At 60.3% G+C, this 22,203-nt stretch overlaps 15 protein-coding genes across 15 annotated transcripts; 7 read left to right on the top strand and 8 right to left on the bottom strand.

The window, feature by feature from the left end:
* Positions 1-49: 49 nt before the first annotated feature.
* OSTLU_89745 (predicted protein) lies at positions 50-874 on the bottom strand (the record flags this gene model as incomplete). The annotated part of the gene is made up of 1 exon (XM_001422529.1): positions 50-874. A coding segment is annotated over one exon (825 nt), but the record flags the coding sequence as incomplete, so codon positions are not given.
* A 475-nt stretch (positions 875-1,349) lies between these two features.
* OSTLU_29507 (predicted protein) lies at positions 1,350-2,273 on the top strand (the record flags this gene model as incomplete). The annotated part of the gene is made up of 1 exon (XM_001422688.1): positions 1,350-2,273. The coding sequence occupies one exon, from the start codon at positions 1,350-1,352 to the stop codon at positions 2,271-2,273; it is 924 nt and encodes a 307-aa protein (XP_001422725.1).
* Positions 2,274-2,315: 42 nt separating this feature from the next.
* On the bottom strand, positions 2,316-3,476 carry OSTLU_43843 (predicted protein; the record flags this gene model as incomplete). The annotated part of the gene is made up of 1 exon (XM_001422528.1): positions 2,316-3,476. The coding sequence occupies one exon, from the start codon at positions 3,474-3,476 to the stop codon at positions 2,316-2,318; it is 1,161 nt and encodes a 386-aa protein (XP_001422565.1).
* A 438-nt stretch (positions 3,477-3,914) lies between these two features.
* Positions 3,915-4,289, top strand: OSTLU_8188 (predicted protein; the record flags this gene model as incomplete). The annotated part of the gene is made up of 1 exon (XM_001422687.1): positions 3,915-4,289. A coding segment is annotated over one exon (375 nt), but the record flags the coding sequence as incomplete, so codon positions are not given.
* Positions 4,290-4,315: 26 nt separating this feature from the next.
* On the bottom strand, positions 4,316-5,768 carry OSTLU_29504 (predicted protein). Its single transcript, XM_001422527.1, has one exon. It carries the CDS (start codon positions 5,540-5,542, stop codon positions 4,445-4,447), a length of 1,098 nt encoding a protein of 365 aa, XP_001422564.1. The 5' UTR covers positions 5,543-5,768; the 3' UTR covers positions 4,316-4,444.
* Positions 5,769-5,901: 133 nt separating this feature from the next.
* On the bottom strand, positions 5,902-6,957 carry OSTLU_29503 (predicted protein; the record flags this gene model as incomplete). Its single annotated transcript, XM_001422526.1, has 1 exon — positions 5,902-6,957. One exon carries the CDS (start codon positions 6,955-6,957, stop codon positions 5,902-5,904), a length of 1,056 nt encoding a protein of 351 aa, XP_001422563.1.
* A 498-nt stretch (positions 6,958-7,455) lies between these two features.
* On the top strand, positions 7,456-7,779 carry OSTLU_94090 (predicted protein; the record flags this gene model as incomplete). The annotated part of the gene is made up of 1 exon (XM_001422686.1): positions 7,456-7,779. A coding segment is annotated over one exon (324 nt), but the record flags the coding sequence as incomplete, so codon positions are not given.
* Positions 7,780-7,924: 145 nt separating this feature from the next.
* Positions 7,925-8,683, top strand: OSTLU_6696 (predicted protein; the record flags this gene model as incomplete). Its single annotated transcript, XM_001422685.1, has 2 exons — positions 7,925-8,092; positions 8,129-8,683. Coding segments are annotated over 2 exons (723 nt in total), but the record flags the coding sequence as incomplete, so codon positions are not given.
* Positions 8,684-8,739: 56 nt separating this feature from the next.
* On the bottom strand, positions 8,740-10,827 carry OSTLU_29501 (predicted protein; the record flags this gene model as incomplete). Its single annotated transcript, XM_001422525.1, has 1 exon — positions 8,740-10,827. One exon carries the CDS (start codon positions 10,825-10,827, stop codon positions 8,740-8,742), a length of 2,088 nt encoding a protein of 695 aa, XP_001422562.1.
* Positions 10,828-11,607: 780 nt separating this feature from the next.
* OSTLU_51965 (predicted protein) lies at positions 11,608-16,828 on the top strand. The gene is made up of 2 exons (XM_001422684.1): positions 11,608-11,743; positions 12,154-16,828. Exons 1-2 carry the CDS (start codon positions 11,656-11,658, stop codon positions 16,752-16,754), a joined length of 4,689 nt encoding a protein of 1,562 aa, XP_001422721.1. The 5' UTR covers positions 11,608-11,655; the 3' UTR covers positions 16,755-16,828.
* Positions 16,829-16,858: 30 nt separating this feature from the next.
* OSTLU_29499 (predicted protein) lies at positions 16,859-18,046 on the bottom strand. Its single transcript, XM_001422524.1, has one exon. It carries the CDS (start codon positions 17,886-17,888, stop codon positions 16,896-16,898), a length of 993 nt encoding a protein of 330 aa, XP_001422561.1. The 5' UTR covers positions 17,889-18,046; the 3' UTR covers positions 16,859-16,895.
* Positions 18,047-18,436: 390 nt separating this feature from the next.
* On the top strand, positions 18,437-18,838 carry OSTLU_94088 (predicted protein; the record flags this gene model as incomplete). The annotated part of the gene is made up of 1 exon (XM_001422683.1): positions 18,437-18,838. A coding segment is annotated over one exon (402 nt), but the record flags the coding sequence as incomplete, so codon positions are not given.
* Positions 18,839-19,037: 199 nt separating this feature from the next.
* On the bottom strand, positions 19,038-19,721 carry OSTLU_43679 (predicted protein; the record flags this gene model as incomplete). Its single annotated transcript, XM_001422523.1, has 1 exon — positions 19,038-19,721. The coding sequence occupies one exon, from the start codon at positions 19,719-19,721 to the stop codon at positions 19,038-19,040; it is 684 nt and encodes a 227-aa protein (XP_001422560.1).
* Positions 19,722-21,174: 1,453 nt separating this feature from the next.
* On the top strand, positions 21,175-21,576 carry OSTLU_9147 (predicted protein; the record flags this gene model as incomplete). The annotated part of the gene is made up of 1 exon (XM_001422682.1): positions 21,175-21,576. A coding segment is annotated over one exon (402 nt), but the record flags the coding sequence as incomplete, so codon positions are not given.
* A 150-nt stretch (positions 21,577-21,726) lies between these two features.
* Positions 21,727-22,104, bottom strand: OSTLU_43587 (predicted protein; the record flags this gene model as incomplete). Its single annotated transcript, XM_001422522.1, has 1 exon — positions 21,727-22,104. The coding sequence occupies one exon, from the start codon at positions 22,102-22,104 to the stop codon at positions 21,727-21,729; it is 378 nt and encodes a 125-aa protein (XP_001422559.1).
* Between the last annotated feature and the right edge of the window lie 99 nt (positions 22,105-22,203).

Genomic DNA, 22,203 nt, shown 5'->3' with positions numbered 1-22,203 from the left:
ACGCGTTACAAGGCGCGCTCCGTCGCGGCGGCGCGGCTTGCGTCGAGCGTCACGCGTCGCCGTCGAGGTGCTTTTGCAAGTCGCTCAGAGACACCGTGGCGGTGCCGCGCTGCTTGGCCGTCTGCTGACTCGAATGAGGACGCCAGCCGGTCATGTACAGGATCTCAAACGTGGCTTCGACGGCGCCGGGGTCGGGGGCGTCGGGGGCGGGGAACTTTTGGGAATACATCGCGCTCGCCGCGCGCGCGGTGGCGCGAGGGAGAAGATGACGACGCATTAACCCAGAGTTGGTCTCGGCCATGGCGCGCAAATGCTCGACGAGCTCGTCGGGAGAGGCGTAGCCGACGGTGACGATGTCGACGTCGACGGCGGGAAGCGTGAGGTTGGCTCGACCGAGCAAGCTCCCACAATCGCGCACGTGCGCTAAAGGCGAGACTCGAGGGCTAACACCACCCTCATGCTCGGTCTCGGCGAGCGCGCACGCCACACGAAGCTCCTGTAAAGTGTTACCACCAAAAATACACGACAAGAAGAGACCATCCGGAACGAGCGCCGCCGCCGCGCGCGACATGGCGCCGGGTAAATCGTTCACCCAGTGCAATCCTAAGCAACTAATCACGGCATCTACCGAATTTTCTTGAATGGGCAAATTCTCTTCGTCTCCTTGCACGTACAATACCTCCACAGGCGCTCCGTCTCGCCGTCTTGGCTCGGCTCCGATGCGCCGCTCGACGAAATTGAGCATATCTTGAGACAAATCCACGACGACAATCTTCTCCACATCGTCCCTTTCCGCTAATAATCTGCGCGTGATCGCTTCGCTCGCACCACCAAGCACGACCACGCGCTTAAATCCGCGTTTGATATCGAACAACCGATCCAACAAACGCCTCGCGAGCTCGTCCAACAACCCATCCGGCGCGCGCTCGGGCCTGCGTTTCAGCGCCTCATTCTGCAAGTACGCCGCTCGATCTCTGTGCGCGCGCACGACGTCTCGATCAAAAACCATCATCGCTCGCACTTTCGACGCCAACTCCTCATCTTTGAGCATCTCAGCGCGCGCGCGAGCTCTCGCTTTCGCTCCCTCGACGTCGACGACACCATCTTTCTCTGGCATCTTTCCGCTCGTGCTCGCCTCGCCACCGCGCGCCGCGTCCGCGAACCGCGCGCATCGCGCTCGAAACACATTTTCGATCGCACTCGCGCGCGCCGTTCGGCGCGGGCGTCGGACGAGCATCGCGCTTCGCGCTCTGCCGAGCCGCGCGGGCGGCCCGACCTAGGGTTTACGCGGCATCATCGGCCCGTCGTCACACGCGCGCGCGCGCTCGGACGACGCGCTCGGCGACCTCATGGGCGTGGACTGTCAAGCCGGCGCGTGTCGCACGTGGGTGGACGATGAACTGGACGCCATGGGGGAGGCGGGCGCGCACATTCCTCGGCCAGGTGGATGCTGCGAGGAGGACGTGAAGAAACAAAAAGAAGCGGCGCGCATGCTCGGCGAGCTGCGCGAAGTCGATCGCTCGACGGCGAGGATGCGAATCGCGGAAGGCGTGGTCGGGGAATGCGGCGAAGAAGACGCGGACGACGAAGATTGGGCGAGATCAGACGGTGACGACGACGACGACGAGGCGCTGCGAGAGATTCAAGAGGCGCGCTTACGAGAGCTTAAAGGCGCGGCGGCGATCGCCGCGGCGGAGGCACGAAGAGCGAGATACGTGGAAATAAAAGAGAGTGCGCTGGGGGAGACCGTGCGGGCGAGCTCGAGGGTGGTGGCGCACCTGGTGTTGGAGGGCGCGGAGCAGTGCGCTCGCATCGACGAGGTGTGCGATGACTTGGCGCCCGTGTTCGCTAAAACGAAGTTCGTGCGCATAAGGCCAAGTCACGACTCGGCGTTGATGCGACAACATCGTATCAGCGCGCTTCCGGCGATGCTGATATTTAGGCGCGGGCGATTGACGTTTACGACGTGCGCGCTCGACGACTTCGGTGGCGCGGAAAACTTTGAAGAAGAACGCGTGACGCGATGGTTGGCGAAGCACGACGCGCTTCCTGGACATCCGTTCGCTGAAAAAACCGTCACAAACGTCGATAGCGATGCATCATCGGACGAAGAGAACGATGATGCTAGCGATGAGGAGTTATTTGGAGTGAATAAACCATGCGAGACGTGCGGTCGGACGTACCCGCACAAGCACATACGGGCGTTACGTCCGGGCGAGTCGATGCGAAGGGCGGATGATTCGGATGGTGATTACGACGATGACGACTTTTAGCGTTTTAGCTTTAGCTGCTGTGCTATGATAATGAGCTAGAGATTAAATGAAGACGGTTGAGCCTTTGATCCCGTTGATGAAAGCGTTCGCCGGCATCGCTTTCTTTCCGGGGGGCTGAACCTCGAGCACCTCTAACCAACCGCCCCCTGCACATGGTACGCGAAGTAATTTTTTCGTTACCTCGACTTGACCGTTCGCCGCCTTTTCATCTCCCTCGGCAGAGACACGAGTGGTGATGATTTTGAGCACCACCTCTTTCGATTCTTCGTCCCCGTTTGCCTTAATCTTCAAAGTCGCTTTCGTTCCGGGCCAACCCGCAAATGCACGCACTTTATTGTGACACTCCAGTGCGGACTGTTTCGTGAAGTCTAATTCACCCTCCTCTGGGCTCACTTTCGCGGCGTGGCTGAGCGTTTCCTCGCTCTGAGGCACCGCTCGAGCCGCCGCGTCGCCGGCAAATACCGACGGTAATTCCTCCAACAACGCCCCCACGCCCGTCTCGAAGAGCTCAGTCAAGAGATCAGGCGCCTTTTCATCCCCTTTAAGCGGTCGAGTGACTTGTCTGAGGACGGGACCGGCGTCCATTTTGAGCACGGTGTACGCCACCGACACGCCGGTCTCGCTCTGTCCACTCTCCAACGCGCGTTGCACGGGCGCCGCCCCTCGCCACTGCGGCAACAAACTCGGATGGATGTTCAACGTCCCTAATTTCGGAATATCCAAGAATTTCTGCGGTAAAAAGTTCCCGTACGCCGCCGTCACCGCCAAGTCGACGTCGAGCGCGCGCAGCGCGTCCAGAAACCACTCCTCGTTCGCCTTCTCCGGACAAAGCACCCTGTCTTCCGCCATCCCTCGCCGCAGCGCCAACTCCGCCACCGGGCTCGGCGCCGCTTCATCGCTCTTCCTTCCTCGCCCTCGCGGTCGTCCCGGCTGCGACACCACCGCCGCGACCTCGAACGCGCTCTCCCTCCCCTCCGCCGCGTCCAGCACCCGCGCCAGCACCTCCTTCGCGCACTCCGGCGTCCCGAGAAACACCACGCGTCGTTTCCTCGTCGCCCCATCGGCGTCCTCGCGTCCCGTCGCGCGCGTCGTCGTCGTTCGCCGCGTCACCGTCCTTCGCGCGCGTCGGCGTCCCGCGCGCGTCGGCGTCGCCCCGGCCCGCGCCTCGGGCGTCGACGCCGTCGCGCGCGCGGTCGCGCGCATCAGCGCCTCGCACGCGCGCCGCGCGCGCAGCATGCCGAGCGCGACGCGCGCCGCGCGGTGCGGTCGCGCGCGTAACCCTCGGGCGGCGGCACAGCGCGACGACGCGATCGGACGCGGCGCGGCCGAGGGACGGCGGCGAGGCGCGAAATGACGTTCGCGTGGCGCGCGCTCGGACGCGCGCTCGAGCGGTGCGCGCGCGCGGGCGAGCGCGGCGCGCGCGAGGCGGGACGCGCGACGACGGGGACGACGATCGATGCGCGCGGATGCGCGACGACGGGACGACGCGCGATCGCGACGTCGACGGCGAGCGCGATCAAACACGATCGATCGAACGCGACGAAGAAACTGAAACCGGAGGCGCGCGGGATGGAGGCGCCGATGACGAGCTTCGAGGCCGGGGCGACGCAAGAGGGATGGGGGAAAGCGGGCGGCGGCGCGGCGCCGTGGACGCCGACGCGGGCGCTGCGGAAAAGGAAGAGCTATTTTAAGCGATGTGGACACATCATGGAGACGCTTGAGAGGGAACACATGAAGGAGTTGGCGAAAGAACGCGCGATCGTACCGTTTCGACCGGGAGATGTGGTGAAGTTGACGCTCGAAGTGCCGGAGAATAACAGGCGCACGCAGACGTTTACGGGGATTTGCATCGCCAAGCGGCACAGAGGGATGGGATCTAGCTTTACCTTGCGAAGCGCGATAGGAAATCTCGTCGTCGAGCGGTCGTTTCCGCTGTTCACGCCGAATATTAAGGCGATGGAAGTCGTCGAGCGTAGGAAAGTGCGCAGAGCAAAGCTTTATTACTTGCGAGACAAGCCTCTGCGTTTTTCGAGGCCGTAGACTGTTGTAGAAACAAAATATCAGTTTTCAAGGCGCTAATGGTTACATGCGAATTCGCCAAGGTTGGCTATATATCTTCAATATCAACTCTTCGTTCAACAATCTTGAGATTCGTCGCTTGGACAGTACAATCAAACATTCGGGCGAGTTTGCGCGCTGAACGCGGTGAAAAAATCACTTGGGTTCGGCATTTGAGCGGCGGCAAAAGGATTCTCAGAGTCTGGCATCGCCGACATCGCCGATATCGCCGGAACATGACCCATCTTAGCACCGGCGGCTAACCCCGCGGCGTAGGATTGTGTCGCAAGGTTTTGGTAATGTTGCATAGCGGCTCGCTGCGCCTGCGCGGCGGCGAGGAGGCGCATGGTTTCATTCGCCGCATTCGTCGGTTGCCTCGGCATCAGGAGTGGATTCGTACCTTGACGAGTGGCGCCATTCACGGAGGCAGCATTTGGTACAGCATTTTTCGGAGGCGGTTGGTACGAGAATTCAACGCCGCGAATGTACTGCAATCGCTGCACAAACTCTCCGCGGCGCTTCCCTTCGCACAACTCCTTGTATCGCTCGACGGCTTCGTGGATGATATTCGAGGCCGCCATGACGGATTCGGGCAAGCCTTGGATGCAGAAAACGCGGCATGGACGATGATATACCCCCATTTCGGGTTGCTGCGTCCAAGACTGAATCGTCGAACCGGTGTGACGCATAATTTCTCGAATCGACGCTCCGCTGGCGCCGATGACGAATCCCGCCGCGAGCAGCGTCACGCGCAGTCGCAAACCACCGTTCGCCATGACCTCTATGGATGCCACTTGCTGTTCTTCTTCCTCGACTCCTTGACCAGCGCGTCGAGGACCAGAAGGCCCACGTAATCTCGATCCACTCGCCGCCGCCGCGCCGAACTCCGCATCCGCCACGAACGCCGCCGTCGGCGACGCCGTGCTCTTCGGCGACGTCGACTTGTCCACGTACGCGTGTCCACCGAGCCCCAGCGGAATCAATCCTTCATCATCGTACAACACGCTCCCGAGCACTTTTGATTTCACCCCAAACGAATCGAACGAGCCTCTAGAATTGTCGTCGCTCGCGCTCCTGCTCGCCGAGCCTTGCGGGAGCGCGAACGACGCGTACGCCCCCGCATCGTGTTCCTCGCGCTCGTCCACGATCCCTTTGGGCAGCCACTGGCTCGGATCGGCGTCGGTGAACGTAAAAAAACCATCACCGCTCATTTCGCGTCGATGCGCGCGCGTGCGATGCGCGCGGCGTCGTCAAGCGCGGAAAACGCGTGAACGACGCGCGAAGGGTGAAAACGCGTGAGCGTCGATCTTTGCGCGTCGCCTGGCTCGCGCGACGACGCGTCCGTCCGCGACGCGCGCGCGTGCGATCGAGACGTTTACGGATGAACGTTCGCGATCGAGCGCTCGGCGCCGCGCGCGCGCGATCGCCGACAGGACGAAAGCGCACGACTCGGTGTACGGGCGCGGGCGCGCCTCGCGACAACCACGCTGGCGCCCTCCCCTGTCGATTCGCATGAGCATACTGTTTACGCATACGACGATTCGCATCGCCCGGTTGGATGTCCACGCTTTTACTTGTCGCCTGGAAAAGCGCGCCCGGCGTACGCGGATGGATCGTCCGCGAAAACGTCGCGCACGCCGTGAGCGAGCAAGTCGTGCGAAAGCGTTCGCCACGGATCGCCGTCGGCGACGAGGAGCCGAGCGGCGTCGCAGAGAGCGTCGGCGGCGAAACGCTGCGCGGCAAAGGCGTCGGCGTCCGCGAGCGCGACAGTCTCGAGATCGATCTCGTTCCCGATCGAACGTGGAAGAGGATTCGGCTTCCCCACGCCCACTGGACTCGGATCGTTTCCGTCGGGGTCGGTGTCGTGTCCGTCGTCGTAGTTTTCGCTCGTCGTCGTCGTCGTCTTCGTCGTCGCGAGCGCGGGGTCCGTCAAAGCGCGCGCGAGCGCGCGCAAACCGTCCCACGAAGCGTCGGATTCCGCGGCAGAGTATACGTTCATGGTGACGTGAGGGAAAATGACGCTCAAATACCGCGGAAAAGCCTCGGTGTGCCCCGATCGCGCCGTCTCCTTGAACGATTTCACGACGGCGCGGCACGTTCGCGTCGACATCCTGTACGTCTGACCGTCGAGCTCACACTCGAGCTCAATTCGCGCGCGCGCGTTCGCCGTCGTCGCATCCCCCACGCTCGTCGATCCCGACCCCGTTCCCGAGCTCGCTCCGAACGTCGTTTTCACCGCCGCGAACGACACTCGAACGCTCGCCGGGTCGCGCAGCGTCGCCGTCGTCCCGAACGTCAAGTGCTGCGCATCTCTCGCCAGCGCGCCGCGCGGCCGCGCGCGCCGTCGCCCTCTTCCATTCTCCGCCGCGTCCTCCTCCCCGTCGTCCGCCGCGTCGTCCTCCCCGTCGTCCGCCGCGTCGTCGCCGTCCATCGTCGCGATCGCCCGCGTCTCGTACTGCTCCTCGTCCGCGCACGAAAACGAGCACGTCCCGGCGTATATCTCCTCGCGCTCGCGCGTCGCGCCGTCGTCGCCGTCGCCGTCGTCGCTCGCACGCGCGCCGTCGCGCGCGCGCGTCGTCGTCGCCGTCAACCACGCCTGCGCGGCGAAGAACGCGTGTCGATCCATCGGTCGCGCGGTGCGGTCGAGGGTGCCCGGTTCGTCGGATCGCGACGCGCGATCGTCGTCGACCCGCGTCGCGAGGTCGGGCGCGCGCGAGCGATCGACGCCGCGCGGGTCGCGCGCGCGCGAGCGATCGACGCGATCGATGGATGCGCGACCGTGCTTTTTGTCGACGGTTCACGACTCAAGGGTACGGGTGTATGGGTACACAGCGACGACGTCGGCGGCGGGCGCCGAGGCGAGGATTTCGGCGCGGCGACGTCGCGCGCGCGCGGGACGCCGCCGCACACGACGACGGGCGCGCGACGGCGCGGAGGCGCGAGGATGAGCGAAGAGGTGCGACGCGCGCGCGCGAGGACGTCGGCGACGGCGCGGGGGGGGGAGGAAACGACGAGGAAACGACGACGACGGATGGATGGGCGGAGGCGAACGCGCGCGGGGACGAGACGGACGACGCGCGGGACGCGAGGGACGACGACGACGACGACGACGACGACGACGATGGTGACTGACGACGCGCGCGCGATGCCGCGATGGCGAACGCAGGACGAGGAGTTGCCGGCGAACTCGGAGGAGTTGCAACAGGCGATCAAGGATTGGTTGACGAAGAAGCGAACGGCGGCGGGGAAGGTGAAACAGGTGCTCGGATTGTTGAATCACGAGCGATTAGGGTACGTGTGCGCGCAGTGCGCGGTCGCGACGCGCGGCGGGAGGGAGGTTGAGGGCGATGATGGGGAAGTTTTGAGTCGATCTCGCCGGGCGAACGGGCCGACTGACCGAGCGACGCGCGCGTTTCATCCATCACAGGGCGGGTGCGGAGAAGTATGACGATCCAGTGTGGAGAAAGGATGGTCCACCGTCGATGTATCGCGCGCACTGGCGACACCAGGCGTGCAAGATTCTCGGGATTAAGGAGGCGGACATTCCAGAAGCCGTCGTCGACGCGCTCAAGGCGTATTTGTGGCCCACCGCGCTCGACACCACGCGGGGCGATCGCAACGCGTGGTTAGTCAAGGTGCCGAAATTTGTTTCGCGAGTGTTCCACGAAGCCGCGGCGGCGAGTAAGCAGGCGATGGCGGATGATGATGACATGGATACGGACACCAAGGAGGAGGACGAGCCCGCCATCGGCACAGTTCGCGTCTTCGTCGACCCGTTCCAGGAGGACAAAACCAAGCACATGACGCACGCGATCATGGAACTCACCGGAAAAGAGGCGAACGGCGTGCCGAAGCAGTACATTTTAGCCAATCAGCCGAGTGATATGCCGATGCGCGTGTTTTCCGACGTTCGCGAGGGGACGACGAGCGGGCAGGCGGACATCACCCTCGAGGCCAAAGTGGACTTGAAGTTAGACATGCGTCCGACATCGATCGACGATGTCGATTACCATAGAGTTAGTAAAGATCGCATGATTCAGGCACAGACTAAGACGAGAGTAACGCAGAGCTCGTCTGAGATGCGTTTCGCGCCGCTGCCCAAGGCGAGAAACTTGATTCGGTTCACCGACGCCGCATCAAATAAGAAGGAAAAGAAGGAACGCATGGAAAAGAAGGCCCTGGAAAATGTCCTCTTCGGGTTGTTCGAGCGACAACCGTATTGGAGTCTGAAGCAGCTGATCCTCGAGACGAAGCAACCGGTGGATTGGCTAAAGACAAACTTGGGCGAAATCGCGCTTTTGACGAGACGTGGGCCGAATATGGGTTTGTGGGGGCTCAAACCAGAGTGGAAATCCGCGGCGCCGGTCCCAGAAGCGCCGCAGTAGGATTGCTATACAACTTAGATGCATCACACACATCCGAGTAGGCGACTAACTATCATCGGCGAAGACGCGTTGGCAAAACCATGCCAGAATCGATGATGCAGTGAAAACATGTGAGGGATTGAGTCATCGCAAATGGAACTCAGAACGATGTATCCACCCCCGATGAAAGTTCTCACGCATGGCGATGACATCGCCATGCGTGTGACATTTTCGTGTTGTTCAGAAGACCATCTCTCCAGCACGAACTCGTCTCGCGTGGCGACGTACGTCGAGCCATTGTAGACAACGATGGGATCAAAAGACACGTTCAGCGCGTATGATCCACCATTACCACTGACTTTGAGCAAAATATCTTGATCAATCCTATCATAACTTCGTACTTGCGTCACTAATGTAGGCGCACCATCGTCGCAATCGTCCGCCGTTGGTTGCGACGTCCACGCCGTGGCGCTCGGGTCGAATGATGCGTAAGCTTCTGCGTCGCGCAACAAGGAACGTCTGCGAAAATTTATCACGTCTCTGTAATAACGCAATGAACCGATGATTTCACTCACAGCCTCCGTCGCGCTATCGATCGATGGCTCGATTTCCCGAAGCTCAAGCAGGCCGAGAGCGGTGTCATCGTCGTTGAGGAGCCGACGAATTTGTCCTTCTTGCGCATCAACGATCTCCCGAAGTGCTCGCTCGTTTAGTCTATCTCGAAGAACTTCGTTGAGAATCTTGATGTAATGAGCACGCATGCTTTCAGATCGTACGAGTACGCGATCGATGGCGCCCTCCGCGCAGTACAGGAGATTGCCTAGCCCAACGATTGCATCTTCGCCGCCGTGATGACAAGACTCAAAAGAATCGTCAGGGTCCCACGCGTGAACTTTGAAACGGTGCTTCCCATCATTCTCATTTGATGCGTATAACCAGAGTTCATCGACGTAATCGCCCGACTCGACCCACGTCATCAGCGCCATCCAACTAAGGTAGCCTTCTAGGTCGATCAAATTGTTCAAAACGTCGAAACAAGCTTTATCTTCGCAGCTCTCGCTTGCGAGAACGACGCGTTCGTATCGTACGCGACCTGCGATTGCTTCAATATCTGTATTTGGATAAGATTTCACTTCGGGCACACCCTTGGAACTGGTAAAATTCTTCCTCGCTGGATCGAACCGTCGGCGCACGACGACGGAGAGCTGATTGTGCGCGCGCTCGAGCGAAGACTTTGGGTCATCCATGAGCAGGTATAAGCCAGAATGTTCCACTCTTTTCTGACCACGTGTGCGTATTTTTAACCTGACGTATCGAAAAGCGTGCGGAAACGTCCCGAGCGCCTTCGCCATCGACAACACGAGGTGTGTCTTTACGTATCGATCATCGATGCACAGGCTGATCAGCAGGAATTTTGTCCCGAAGGAACCAGGCATCAAGCGCACGCCTCGCCCGTCGAGCTCTACGGTGAGACTCTTTCGCCGTTCACAATCTCGAAATGAGGATACACCTCGAAAACGCGCCGTAGCTCTCAAGCGCGGGCCTTCATCAAATCTCACCGCGAGCGCAAATTTCGATTTGGCTCGCATCATTTTCTCGTAACTTCCACGATAAAATCCTCGGTACTCGTCGAACGTCGCTCGCTCGCTTGGCGTAAACTCTAACGTGATATCGTCCGGATAAGGTAGGCTGAGATCTTTGGCGACGCAAGGATCATTGGTTGTTCCTCGCAAGTGTCTTACTGGATCGCGACTCGGCGACCGCACGGTGCACTCTGAGCCGTCGTCGAAGGATAGTACAAAAGTCGATCGCCCAACCGAAACGCAACACGTCACGCGATAAAACGACCGCGTTCGGTGATGATCAATGAATTCGATCGTCTTTGTTGCGTTTGCAAGGTCGAGACGAAATATTTCGGCGCCACCCGCGCGAGGCGGATCGATTGGCGTTCTCATCCTTGATGTTGAATCGAGCGCGTGACTCGTTGCGATGACAAAGGCTTTATACTCCGCGCTCTCTTCGTACTGGCGATCATCGACGGTGAATGACGCGTAAACACGGGTGGTAGCAACCCTGAAATCCGCTTCTTTCGTCTCCGTCTCCGTCCGCGTCGCGTTCAGGACGTCGTCCATCGTACGCAACGCGTGCCGCGTATTCGTCGTTGCGTCCACGATCAGTCGTGGCGGCAAACTCGCCACCCACACTTGCACACGACCTACTGACGTAAACTCTCGCACAAAATCTCTCGCCGCACGCAGCGCTCTTTCGTTCGCTTCGACGATGACGCATGTCGCCGTCGTCGCCGTCGTCGAGAACGACTCGCTCGCGCAGCGCTCTCGTCCATTCACCCACACCGTCCGCGGCGCTTCCTCCACCCTCGAGCCCCCACTGATCATAATTTCAATTCCATTCACCACGTTCGCCACCCGCGCGACGTCCCACGTCCCGCACGAGCGTCCGTGCGCGCCTCGCGCCCGCGACGCGCAGCACCAACTCGCCAACGCCGCGAAAGCGCGACACCCAATCGACGCTCGCCGCGCTCGCCGCGTTCGCGTCCGTTCACGCGAAGCTTTATTTTTCGACTCCATTCTTTCGGCTTCCGCGTCCCACCGCGCGCGCGACGCGCAATGCTGGCCGTGTCGCAGGTGTCACACTGTCACACAGGCGAGGTGCCGAGACACCCGACATTCGATCCACTCGCGCGACGTCACCGCGGTCGATCGCAAAACTCGCGTAGAGAAGACACGAATTCGCCTTTGTGATGAAAAAAACGACGACGGCGACCGGAACCGTTTCGCGAAGGCGACGCGATTGCGCGCGCGCGACGTCAGAACGCGACCGGTGACGTCGCGACTTGACGATCGGTCGTGCGCGAAGCGGACGAACGAACGGTTGGTTAATTCTTTGATCGTCGTCGCGATCGTGCGCGCGCCGGAAGGGCGCGCGAGCGAGCGAAGGCGATGCAAGCGATGGGCGCGCGCGTAAGCCCCGTCGCGGTGACGGATGCGCGCGCGCGTCGCCATCGCGCGCGCGTGGGGGCGAAAAATGGTGCACACGCGCAGGCGATGCGTAACAAAAACGTCGCGAGCGCGAGCGCGGGCACGATGCGCGCGTTGGGGAACCAAGCGGTGCGTAAGACGCGCGCGACGACGCGCGAAGGGGGTTAGGGCTTGTTTTCCAAGAGTCACCCCGCGACGAATCACGAACGGCGAATGCGCGTTTAAAAGACGGGCCGAAGGCGAGGCGCGAAGGCGTCGATCGAACGTCGAACGAAGAAGACTGACGGTAGAGTGTGATCATTTACATCGCGCAGAAGTTTACTCCGTCCCCGGTGACGTTGCGTAAGCCCGCGGCGTTGCCCAAGTGCTCGACGGTGCGCGTGCCGGGACGCGACCGCGCGAAGACGGTGTGCCTGGCGGAGCGAGGGTCGGTGTACGGCGATTGGCCCGTGTATGAAGGCGGTGCGGTGGATAACACGCAGCTTTTGGAAGAGCATGATGCGTGCGGGGTCGGTTTCATCGCTTCGTTGAAGGGTGAGCGCACGCACAAGACTGTGAAAGATTCCTTGATGGCTGTCGGGTGCATGGAGCACCGCGGGGCGTGCTCGGCGGACAACGACTCTGGTGATGGTGTCGGTGTCATGACGCACATTCCGTGGAAGCTTTTGGACAAGTGGTGCGCGGCGAATGGTATCAGTGGATTCTCTGAAGGCTCCTCGGCGGTCGGTATGGTTATGTTGCCCACCGACGGTGCCAAGGCGGCTGAGGCGAAGAAGATTCTTGAGGCGAGCTGCGTCGCCGAAGGCCTCAAGGTGCTCGGTTGGCGTGCGGTTCCGGTGGACAACTCCGTCGTCGGTCCGCTCGCGAAGATGACGTGCCCGGTGCACGAACAGATTCTCGTCGACGGGGCGGGCTTGGAACGCGAAGAGCTCGAGCGCAAGTTGTTCATCGCGCGCAAGACGTGCGAAAAGTCGGCGAGCTCCGACGCCGTGTTAGCTGAGAGCTTCTACATTTGCACCTTGAGCTCCCGCACGATTGTGTACAAGGGTATGCTTCGATCCGCGGTGTTGGGCAAGTTCTACAAGGATTTGGAAGACCCCGACTACGAGTCGCAGTTCTCGATTTACCACCGCCGTTTCTCCACGAACACGACGCCGAAGTGGCCACTCTCGCAACCGATGCGTTTCTTGGGACACAACGGTGAGATCAACACCCTTCAAGGTAACTTGAACTGGATGGCGTCTAAGGAAGCTGATATGGAGAACCCGATCTGGGGCGGTCGTGAACCGGAATTCCGCCCGATCTGTAATCCGGCTGCCTCCGATTCCGCCAACCTCGACAGAGTCGCGGAGCTCCTGGTGAGAACCGGCCGCGCGCCGGCGGAGACTATGATGTTGCTTGTGCCAGAAGCGCACCGCAACCACCCCGAACTCGATGCGACGTTCCCGGAAGTTCATGATTTCTACGATTATTACGCTGGGATGCAAGAAGCGTGGGATGGTCCAGCGTTGCTCGTCTTCTCCGATGGCAAGCAGCTCGGCGCCCGCCTCGACCGCAACGGGTTGCGCCCGGCGCGCTTCTGGCGCACGTCCGATGATTACATCTACGTCGCCTCGGAAGTTGGTGTCCTCGGTGATGTCATGTCCAACGCGTCCAATGTCGTCTCCAAGGGCCGTCTCGGCCCGGGTATGATGATTTACGCTGATTTGGAGACGGGCGAGTTCAAGGAAAATACGGAAATCGCGAAGGAAGTCTCCGCGCGCCTCCCGTACGGCGAATGGATGAAGGCCATCGATCGCGTCAAGGGCATCGAACCCATTGGCGCGACGCAACTGGACCCGATCCAACTCATCGAGTGCCAAGCTCGCGCCGGTTACGCCGCCGAAGACATCACGATGATCATTGAATCGATGGCGTCCGATGCCATCGAACCCACTTGGTCGATGGGCGACGACACCCCGATGCCCGTCTTGTCTGGCCGACCGCGCTTGCTTTATGACTACTTCAAGCAACGCTTCGCGCAAGTTACCAACCCCGCCATCGACCCTCTTCGCGAGGGTCTCGTCATGTCCTTGGCCATGACTCTTGGTGCGAAGGGCAACTTGCTCGACACGCAAGGCAAGGAAACGCCGCCGGTCATGCTCGACTCCCCGGTCCTCTTCGACTCTGAGTTGGAGCACATTAAGAACCACCCGAAGCTGAAGACGCAAACTATTGCCGCGCGTTACGCCGCTGGTGGTGCCGCTGGTGCCCTCAAGGCTGGCCTTGACAAGCTTTGCGAAGAGGCCGCCGCGGCGATTCGCGCCGGCAGCGAGTGCATCGTCATCACGGATCGTCCGGATCAAGGTCCGGACTCGCCCGCGATTCCCTCGCTTCTCGCTGTTGGTACCGTGCACCACTACTTGATCGCGCAAGGTCTTCGAACCCGCGCGTCTATCGTCGTGGAGTCTGCTTCGGCGTTCAGCACGCACCACATTGCCACCTTGGTTGGTTTCGGCGCACACGCTGTGTGCCCGTGGTTGGCTTTGGAAACCTGCCGGTCATGGAGAAAGTCCCCGAAGGTCGAGACCGCCATCCAGCGCGGTAAGATGGGTGATGTCTCTGTGGAAGGTGTGCAAGTCAACTTCAAGAATGCCCTCAACAAGGGTCTCAAGAAGATCTTGTCTAAGATGGGTATCTCTTTGATCACCTCGTACCAAGGCGCGCAAATTTTCGAGTGCTACGGTCTTGGGCCTGAAGTCATCAACACCGCCTTCAAGGGCACCGTTTCCCGCATCGGTGGTCTCACCATGGATGAAGTTGCCGCGGAGACGCACATGTTTGTCCAGTCCGCTTTCCCGGGTGAGGCTGAAGAGATGGCCAAGGTTGAGGCGCGCGGTATGTTCCAAGTCAAGCCGGGATTGGAATACCACGGCAACAACCAAGAGATGTCTAAGCTTCTTCACAAGGCTGTTGGCCTCGGTGGTGGTGAAAAGAATGATGAGTTCTGGAGCGCCTACCAAGCGCACCGCAACGATCGTCCGTACACGTGCTTGCGCGATCAACTCGAAATCAAGTCTGACCGCCAACCGATCTCCGTCGATGAGGTCGAATCCGTCGCTGACATTTGCACGCGCTTCTGCACGGGTGGTATGTCTCTCGGTGCTATCTCCCAAGAGTGCCACGAATCTATCGCCATCGCGATGAACCGCATCGGTGGTAAATCCAACTCTGGTGAAGGTGGCGAAGACCCGAAGCGATTCGAAACCATCACTGACGCCACCGCGGATGGCAAGTCTGAAACGTTCCCGTACCTTCGAGGCATGGAGAATGGCGACGTCGCGTCTTCCGCTATCAAGCAAGTCGCTTCCGGTCGCTTTGGTGTCACGACGTCGTTCTTGATGTCTGCCAACCAGACCGAAATCAAGGTGGCGCAAGGTGCCAAGCCGGGAGAAGGTGGTCAGCTTCCGGGTAAGAAGGTTTCCCCGTACATTGCCTGGCTCCGCCGATCCAAGGCTGGTGTCCCGCTCATCTCCCCGCCGCCGCATCACGACATCTACTCCATTGAGGATCTCGCGCAGCTCATCTATGACTTGCACATGGTCAACAAGAACTCGAAGGTGTCCGTGAAGCTCGTGTCCCAAGCGGGCATCGGCACGGTGGCGTCCGGCGTCGCCAAGGCGAACGCCGACATCATCCAAATTTCGGGTGGCGATGGTGGTACCGGCGCGTCTCCTTTGTCGTCCATCAAGCACTGCGGTGGTCCGTTGGAGATGGGTCTCGTCGAATCGCACAGAACTCTCGTTGAGAATGGCCTTCGCGAGCGCGTCGTCTTGCGCGCCGATGGTGGCTGCCGCTCCGGTCTTGACGTCATCCAAACCGCTCTCATGGGTGCCGATGAATACGGTTTCGGTACCGTTGCGATGATTGCCACTGGCTGCGTCATGGCTCGTATTTGCCACACCAACAACTGCCCCGTTGGTGTTGCGTCCCAGCGCGAAGAGCTTCGCGCGCGCTTCCCCGGTGCGCCAAGCGATCTTGTCAACTTCTTCATGTACGCCGCGCAAGAAGTGCGCGAGATCCTCGCCCAAATGGGTTACAGATCTCTCGATGAGATCATCGGTCGCAACGACTTGCTCAGCCAAATTGACAAGGCGCCGGCGAAGACTTCGTCTCTCGACTTGTCCTTCCTCACCACGTCCTCTGGCGAGGCTGGCGCTTCCTCGGACCGCATCGCGCAACCGGTGCACAACGACGGTATCGTTCTCGATGACAAGATCCTTAGCGATCCGGAAGTCCAAAAGTGCATCGAAACCGAAGGCACGTACACGAAGAAGGTGGAGATTGTCAACGTCGACCGTTGCGCGACGGCGCGCGTCGCCGGTCAAATCGCCAAGAAGTACGGCGACAATGGCTTCGCTGGTTCTCTCACCTTAGACATCGAGGGTTCCAGCGGTCAATCTTTCGGTGCTTTCGTTGTCGGTGGCCTGAAAGTGCGACTTGTGGGTGAAGCGAACGATTACGTGGCGAAGAGCATGAGTGGCGGTGAGATTGCCATCATGCCTCCTCCGAACTCTCCGTTCGCGCCGGAGTCGGCGAGCATCGCGGGTAACGCGTGCTTGTACGGCGCCACTGGTGGTCAAGTGTTTATCAGCGGTCGCGCTGGTGAACGCTTCGCCGTCCGTAACTCGCTCGGTGAAGCGGTCGTTGAAGGCACTGGCGACCACTGCTGCGAATACATGACGGGTGGTTGCGTCGTCGCGATCGGCAAGGTTGGCCGCAACGTTGGCGCGGGTATGACTGGTGGCATCGGTTACTTCCTCGACGAAGACGGTACGTTCGAATCCAAGGTGAACGGCGAGATTGTCGCCATGCAGCGCGTGATCACGCCGGCGGGTGAGGCCCAACTCAAGGGTCTCATCTCCGCGCACGCCGAGAAGACGAACTCGCCGAAGGCGAAGGCTATCCTCGCTGACTGGGCCAACTATTTGCCCAAGTTCTGGCAGTTAGTTCCGCCGTCTGAGGCGAACACGCCGGAGGCGACGAACGATGTTAAGGCTGGAGTTGAAGCCACTGCTTAAATCCATAGCGCGGCGCGGCGTCGTACGCAAAAAATGCTTGCAAGCGTTCATGAGTTGAGGAATTTAGAAACAGTTTAATTAAATGAAATCATCGTTTGAAATCGTGATGAAGAGGATAATATTCCAACAATGCGCGCGTGCTTAGCCCGAGAACGCCTCGGCAGCCTTCTTCAAATTGTTCCAGAGGTTGGTCTCGACGTCAATTTCGCCCTTTGCTTCGTTCGCCTTGGCGATGGCGTCGCCGCGCTCGCCCGGAAGGTTGATGGCATCGACGCCCGGTTGCTTGGGCGCGTTGCGCACGCGGTTCATCACGAACGCGGCGTTCTTCTCGAAATCAGCTTGGCCGAGCATCTTCGGGTCGATCACCATGATCAAGTTACCCCAGTTCTTCGCCGCGAGCTTGCCTTCGATGGCGGCGCCGACGAGCGGACCGGCGAGGAGCTCGATGACGAGCGCCAAGTTGCTGCTCTTGTAACCACCATCGAAAGTTCGGATGGCACCACCGTCGAGAACTTCATTCGGGTCCTTGGTCAACACGCCGTTCTTGTCTTGAGCCGCACCATCCGGGAGTTCGCGTCCCGCGGTCTTCGCCTCGAGCACGCCGAACCAGCTGTACGCGCTCGTGGCCATGTCGAGCACCATGGCGCCTTCGGACGAGGGAATGCCCACGCCGATCGGGTTGGTGCCGAAAATAGCCTTCGAGCTCCCGGCCGGGGCGACGAATTCCGGGGATTGCGCGAAGCAGATGGAGATCATGCCTTGGTCGGCGACGGATTTGCAATAATACCCGAGCGCCCCCGTGGACGTGCTCGTGTTGCACGTCCCCACGATCCCGAACCCGTGTTCCTTCGCCTTTTCGTGCGCCACGCGCGTCGCTTCGGCCAAAACAAGCATACCTTGCGTTTTCTTACCGTCGATCGCCGCCGAAAGCTTCGTTTCGTGCGTCACCACCATCGGTTCCGCGTCCGGCGCCATCGCGAGCCCGTTCGTCGTCACCTTGATGATCCCTTGGTTGTTCCCTCGCAACTGCGCGTACATGAGCACGTCCAAAATCACCTTGGCGTCCTTTTCGTTGTACCCGATCCCTCGAATCGCCTTCGTCGTCGTCGTCTTCAGCTCTTCGATCGGCACCATCGTCGCGCGCGTCGTCGTCATCGTCGCCCGTCGTCCGTGACGTGTCGGTGTCGTCGCGTTCGCGTTCGCGACGAAAGTCTTCGCGTTCGCGAACTGCGTCGGGAGCGCTCGAGCGGCGTGCATCGTGTGCGTGAGAGCGTGTGCGGTGTGGATTCGGCGCGCGAATGTGCGGCGTCGCGCGGCGTCGATCGTCGACCGATCGCGATTATCCACTCAACGACCGCGGCACAGGGGGGCATGCGCGCGTGTCGAGGGGGGGTGGGGATCCGTGTTGTTGTTTGCGACCGCTTGAATTCTATGGTATCTATGGGTAAACAGTCAGACGGGGTAAACAGGGTAAAGTCAGGGAACGAAACGAAAAAAGGGCGATGAATTCACGTACATCGAGGTTTTTAAGCGCCTAATCGCGAGCGGCGATGCGATGACGCGATAATTGAGGGGTGCATTTTGTGAATGTATAGGTTTTCGACTCTTAAAGTACCGACACGGCGTCAAAAGTACCCGTAACGTTCGCGCCGTGACCCCGCGTGGTGCGCGGCTAAAGGGTCGTGCGGCACATGGTGTCATCAAGCGACCACACCCGCGGAAAATCACAGAAACCCATCGGAACTTCTCAGTTAAGACCGCGTGGGCCGGATAAGTACCGATGTCGGAAGACGTCAGGAACCCCCGGTATCGCTTGGTTTCTTTATGCTTTTCGCGCCGACGGCGAGAACTTTTCGTTCTCCAGCTTTTCCCAACTTTTCGTCGAATTCGGACGCGATTTAAGCGCCCGAATGATGGATTTTGCATCATTTGAGATGGTGTGTGATGGTTTGCTCGCGATGGTTCGGCGCGACTTCGCACCGCTCGACGGCGCGAACGTCGCCGAAACTTTTGTGACGACACGAGAGTTACACGTTCTAGCTTGTCCTAACTTTTCGTCGACATCGGACGCCGATTCGGGGTGAGCTCGGTCAACGTCGCGCGTCGCGTCGCGCGCGCCGGCCGACGTCGGCGCGTTTAATTTCGGCTTGTACGTAAAGACTTAGCGTTCGTCGGACGATGCGAGTTGAATTGGGCGTCGAGCGCGTACCGCATTCACCGTACGCGCTGCGCGTTGCGTCGGCTTCGTTGGTTGATATTACAAATGTCGCTCTCGCTCGCGGTTCAGTCGTCCTCCGTCTTGTACGACACCCCCGCGTCGACGGTATGGATCTTCGTGCTAAACGAACGCAACCGCATCTCGACGCCGTCTCGAACATACTTCGGATCGCTCTCTTCGCACTCCTCCGGCGTCGCGCTCGCCGCGTCCGTGTACGCCAAGAGTTCGAACGCGCACTCGCGATCGAGCAGAGGCAAAAACGTCACCGAAGCCGTGATTTGCCGAATGATGGCTTGTATCTCTTGCATAATTTCCTTCTCCGGCTTCTCCCTCGTCGTCGTCGTCGTCGTCGTCGTCGTCGTCGTCGTCGTCGTCGTCGTTCCGTTCGCATCACCACCGTTCTCATCCACGATCTCCGCATCCGTCTCCACGTCGAACGTCCAGCGCTCCAGCGTCTCCCCAGTCTTCGCGTCCGCGAGCACCAGCACCAACTTTTTCAAATCCTTCTCCATCAACCACGCGTTCACGCGTTCGAGCGCGGCGACCAAGTATTCCTTTAATTTCGGTTCGTTCGTCACCATCACCCCGAGTCCGTACTTTTTCTTTCGTTCAAACTCCTCCGCCGGGTACACCCCGCGCTGGTACAAGATGGTGTTCACCGCGTACCCGAAAAACTCCGTCACGAGCTCGGTCGACCCTCGGAGCGTGATCGCGCTCGACGTCGCGCCGCGCCGTTGCTCTTGCGCCATGTCGCGTTCGAGCGTCGCGGCGTCGGCGCGCTCGAGCGCGCGTTTCACTGCGGTTTCGATTCAAACCGATCCCGCGCTCGACGTCGGCGCCTGGACGTCGAGGTCGAGCGCGAGCGTCCGTCGCCCTCGCGACGCCGCGCACACGCCGACGTCGCGCGCTCGCGGGCGCCGGCGCGTCGCGGCGTCGACCATGCGGTCGAGCGCGCGCGCGTCGAGCGCGACGTCGACGTCGACGCCTCGTCGCGCGGCGGGACGTCGCCGCCGCGGGGACGCGCGCGCGCGGTTCAGAGCGCGCGACGCCCCGGACGCGCCCGCGCTCGACCGCGACGACGTCCCGCGCGCGGCGTCGTGGGCGTGGTCGTCTCGGTTGCAAGCGCTGCGAGCGATGAGCGCGATCGAAGACGGCGACGGGGAGGGCGTCGTGGTGGATTGCTGCTGCGGACACGCGCTGCTGGCGCTCGGCTGCGCGTCCGAGGCGAACGCGACGCGAGTCGTCGCGATCGATCGAAGCGAGGCGGAGATTGAACGCGCGAAAAAGAACGTGGCGAGGGCGAAAAAAGAAGTGGAGATGGTCGGCGGTGATGGCGCGGCGGTGGATACGGTGGATTTGAGACTGGGCGACGGGTTGTCGGCGCTGCGGGACGACGAGCGCGTCGACGTCTTGGTCGTCGCGGGCGTGGGGGCGAATACCATGGCGCGCGTGCTCGAGGAGGGCGGGTGTGGGGGGTCGGGAAACCGACGCGGAAGTTTAAAGCGCGTAGTGTTGAATCCGCCGGCGAAAGATGGCGCGCAAGTGCGTCGATGGTTGCGCGCGAACGACTATCGCGTCGTCGACGAGCGGCTCGTCGTGGAAAACGGAACGATGCATCTGATTCTGTGCGCGGAGAACGAGACGGCTGCGACGAAACGACCGTTCACGATGAGAGATGAAATCATAGGCCCGTGTTTGGGCGCACAATCTCCGAAAGAGTCGCCGTTGCTCAAGTTGTACGTCAAAAAACGTCTGGAATGGGTTCGCGAGGTGCGCAGGCAGTCGAGCCTAAACTTGACGCGACTCGAGCGGCTCGCGGACGCGGGCGACGCCGTCGCTGTTTCACGATTACGGGAAGATGTTGCGCACTACGACGAGATGGAAGCGATTTTGCTCGAATTTTTCGGCGTGAACGTGGAAGAACAGCGACGCAACGTCGAGGCGGAACTCGAGCGGCAAATCGTTAGCAGTTTCGAAGGATTCGACGACAATCCGACCGAGTTAGTGTACAAAGTCGTCGACCCAGAGGAGTCCGATGGGAGATTAGGCATTTGTCGTCAATTCCTCGACGAAGACGCGGCGAACGAACTGTTGTCTAGCCTCGTGTCGTCGCCGCCCGTGACATGGGCGCAGCGCTCCATCGTCGTTTGGCAACCCGACAAAGGCGTCACGAAAGAAGTCGTCCAACCGAGACTCGTGTCGTGGGCGGGCGATCTACCGTACAAATATAGTGGCCAGACGCTCGATCCGGTACCCGTGCCTGAGGTGTTGCGCCGCCTGCAGACCGCGGTTGAGGCGAAATGCGGCGCGACGTTCAACCATATACTTTTAAATCGTTATCGCGATGGGGACGATTCCATGGCGTTTCACGCCGATGACGAACCCGAACTCGGTAAAAACGCGTGTATCGCGGCCGTGAGCGTCGGTCACACGAGAAAGTTTGACGTTCAGGTGAAATCTCGAGCGAAGAAGAAGACATCAATCTTTCTCGAGCACGGCTCGCTGATGGTGATGGACGGTTCCTTGCAGCACACTCATTATCACGCGGTGCCGAAGAATCGCGTCCCGACGAACGGAAAAGAACGAATCAATATCACGTTTCGATACCTTAGAGGTCCACCGGGATGGCGCCAGGACGACGACGACGCGACGACGTCGCAAGTATAACAATAGTAGCGATTTTTGTGTACATTTATTACATCGTAGAGTTGGAAAGCTATCGCGCTTTTGCAGCGTCAACGTCCGCACTCTCTATCAAAATACATCGTGGTTTTTCGAACCAAACGGCGACTGTTCCGCCATAGCGAGCCTTAAGTTGACGCTGAGCGAGTAATTTTGTCTCTCCGCCGTCTTGAGCCTGTCGTCGTACTGCGCGCACGCGGCTTCGAGTTCGCGCACGCGGGCCTGAAGCGGCGCCAAGTCTTGCATGCGTGAGTTCTGAATCGCCACCGCACGCTTCAACAAAGCGTTCTCTCGCTTCATCTTCATCACTTTGCTATAATCGTTAAACTCCGCGCATCTCTGTCTCACGGCGCCCTCAAATGTTTGCAAGACTCGCGAAGCGCGATTCTGCGCATCCGACACGTCCACCGAGGCTCCCATCTCGTTCACGATCGCGTTTACCCACTCCATCGTCAACACGGGCGCGCTCGACGTGGCCGTCCCCATTTCGCGTTCACCAACATCTCCCGCGTTCCCCTCGCCTCCCGCGCTATTCGCCGCCTCGGAGAT

The sequence above is a fragment of the Ostreococcus lucimarinus genome, chromosome 20 (assembly GCF_000092065.1).
Source record: "Ostreococcus lucimarinus CCE9901 chromosome 20, complete sequence".
Taxonomy (NCBI): domain Eukaryota; kingdom Viridiplantae; phylum Chlorophyta; class Mamiellophyceae; order Mamiellales; family Bathycoccaceae; genus Ostreococcus; species Ostreococcus sp. 'lucimarinus'.
This window is presented reverse-complemented; position numbering and strand designations above follow the sequence as displayed.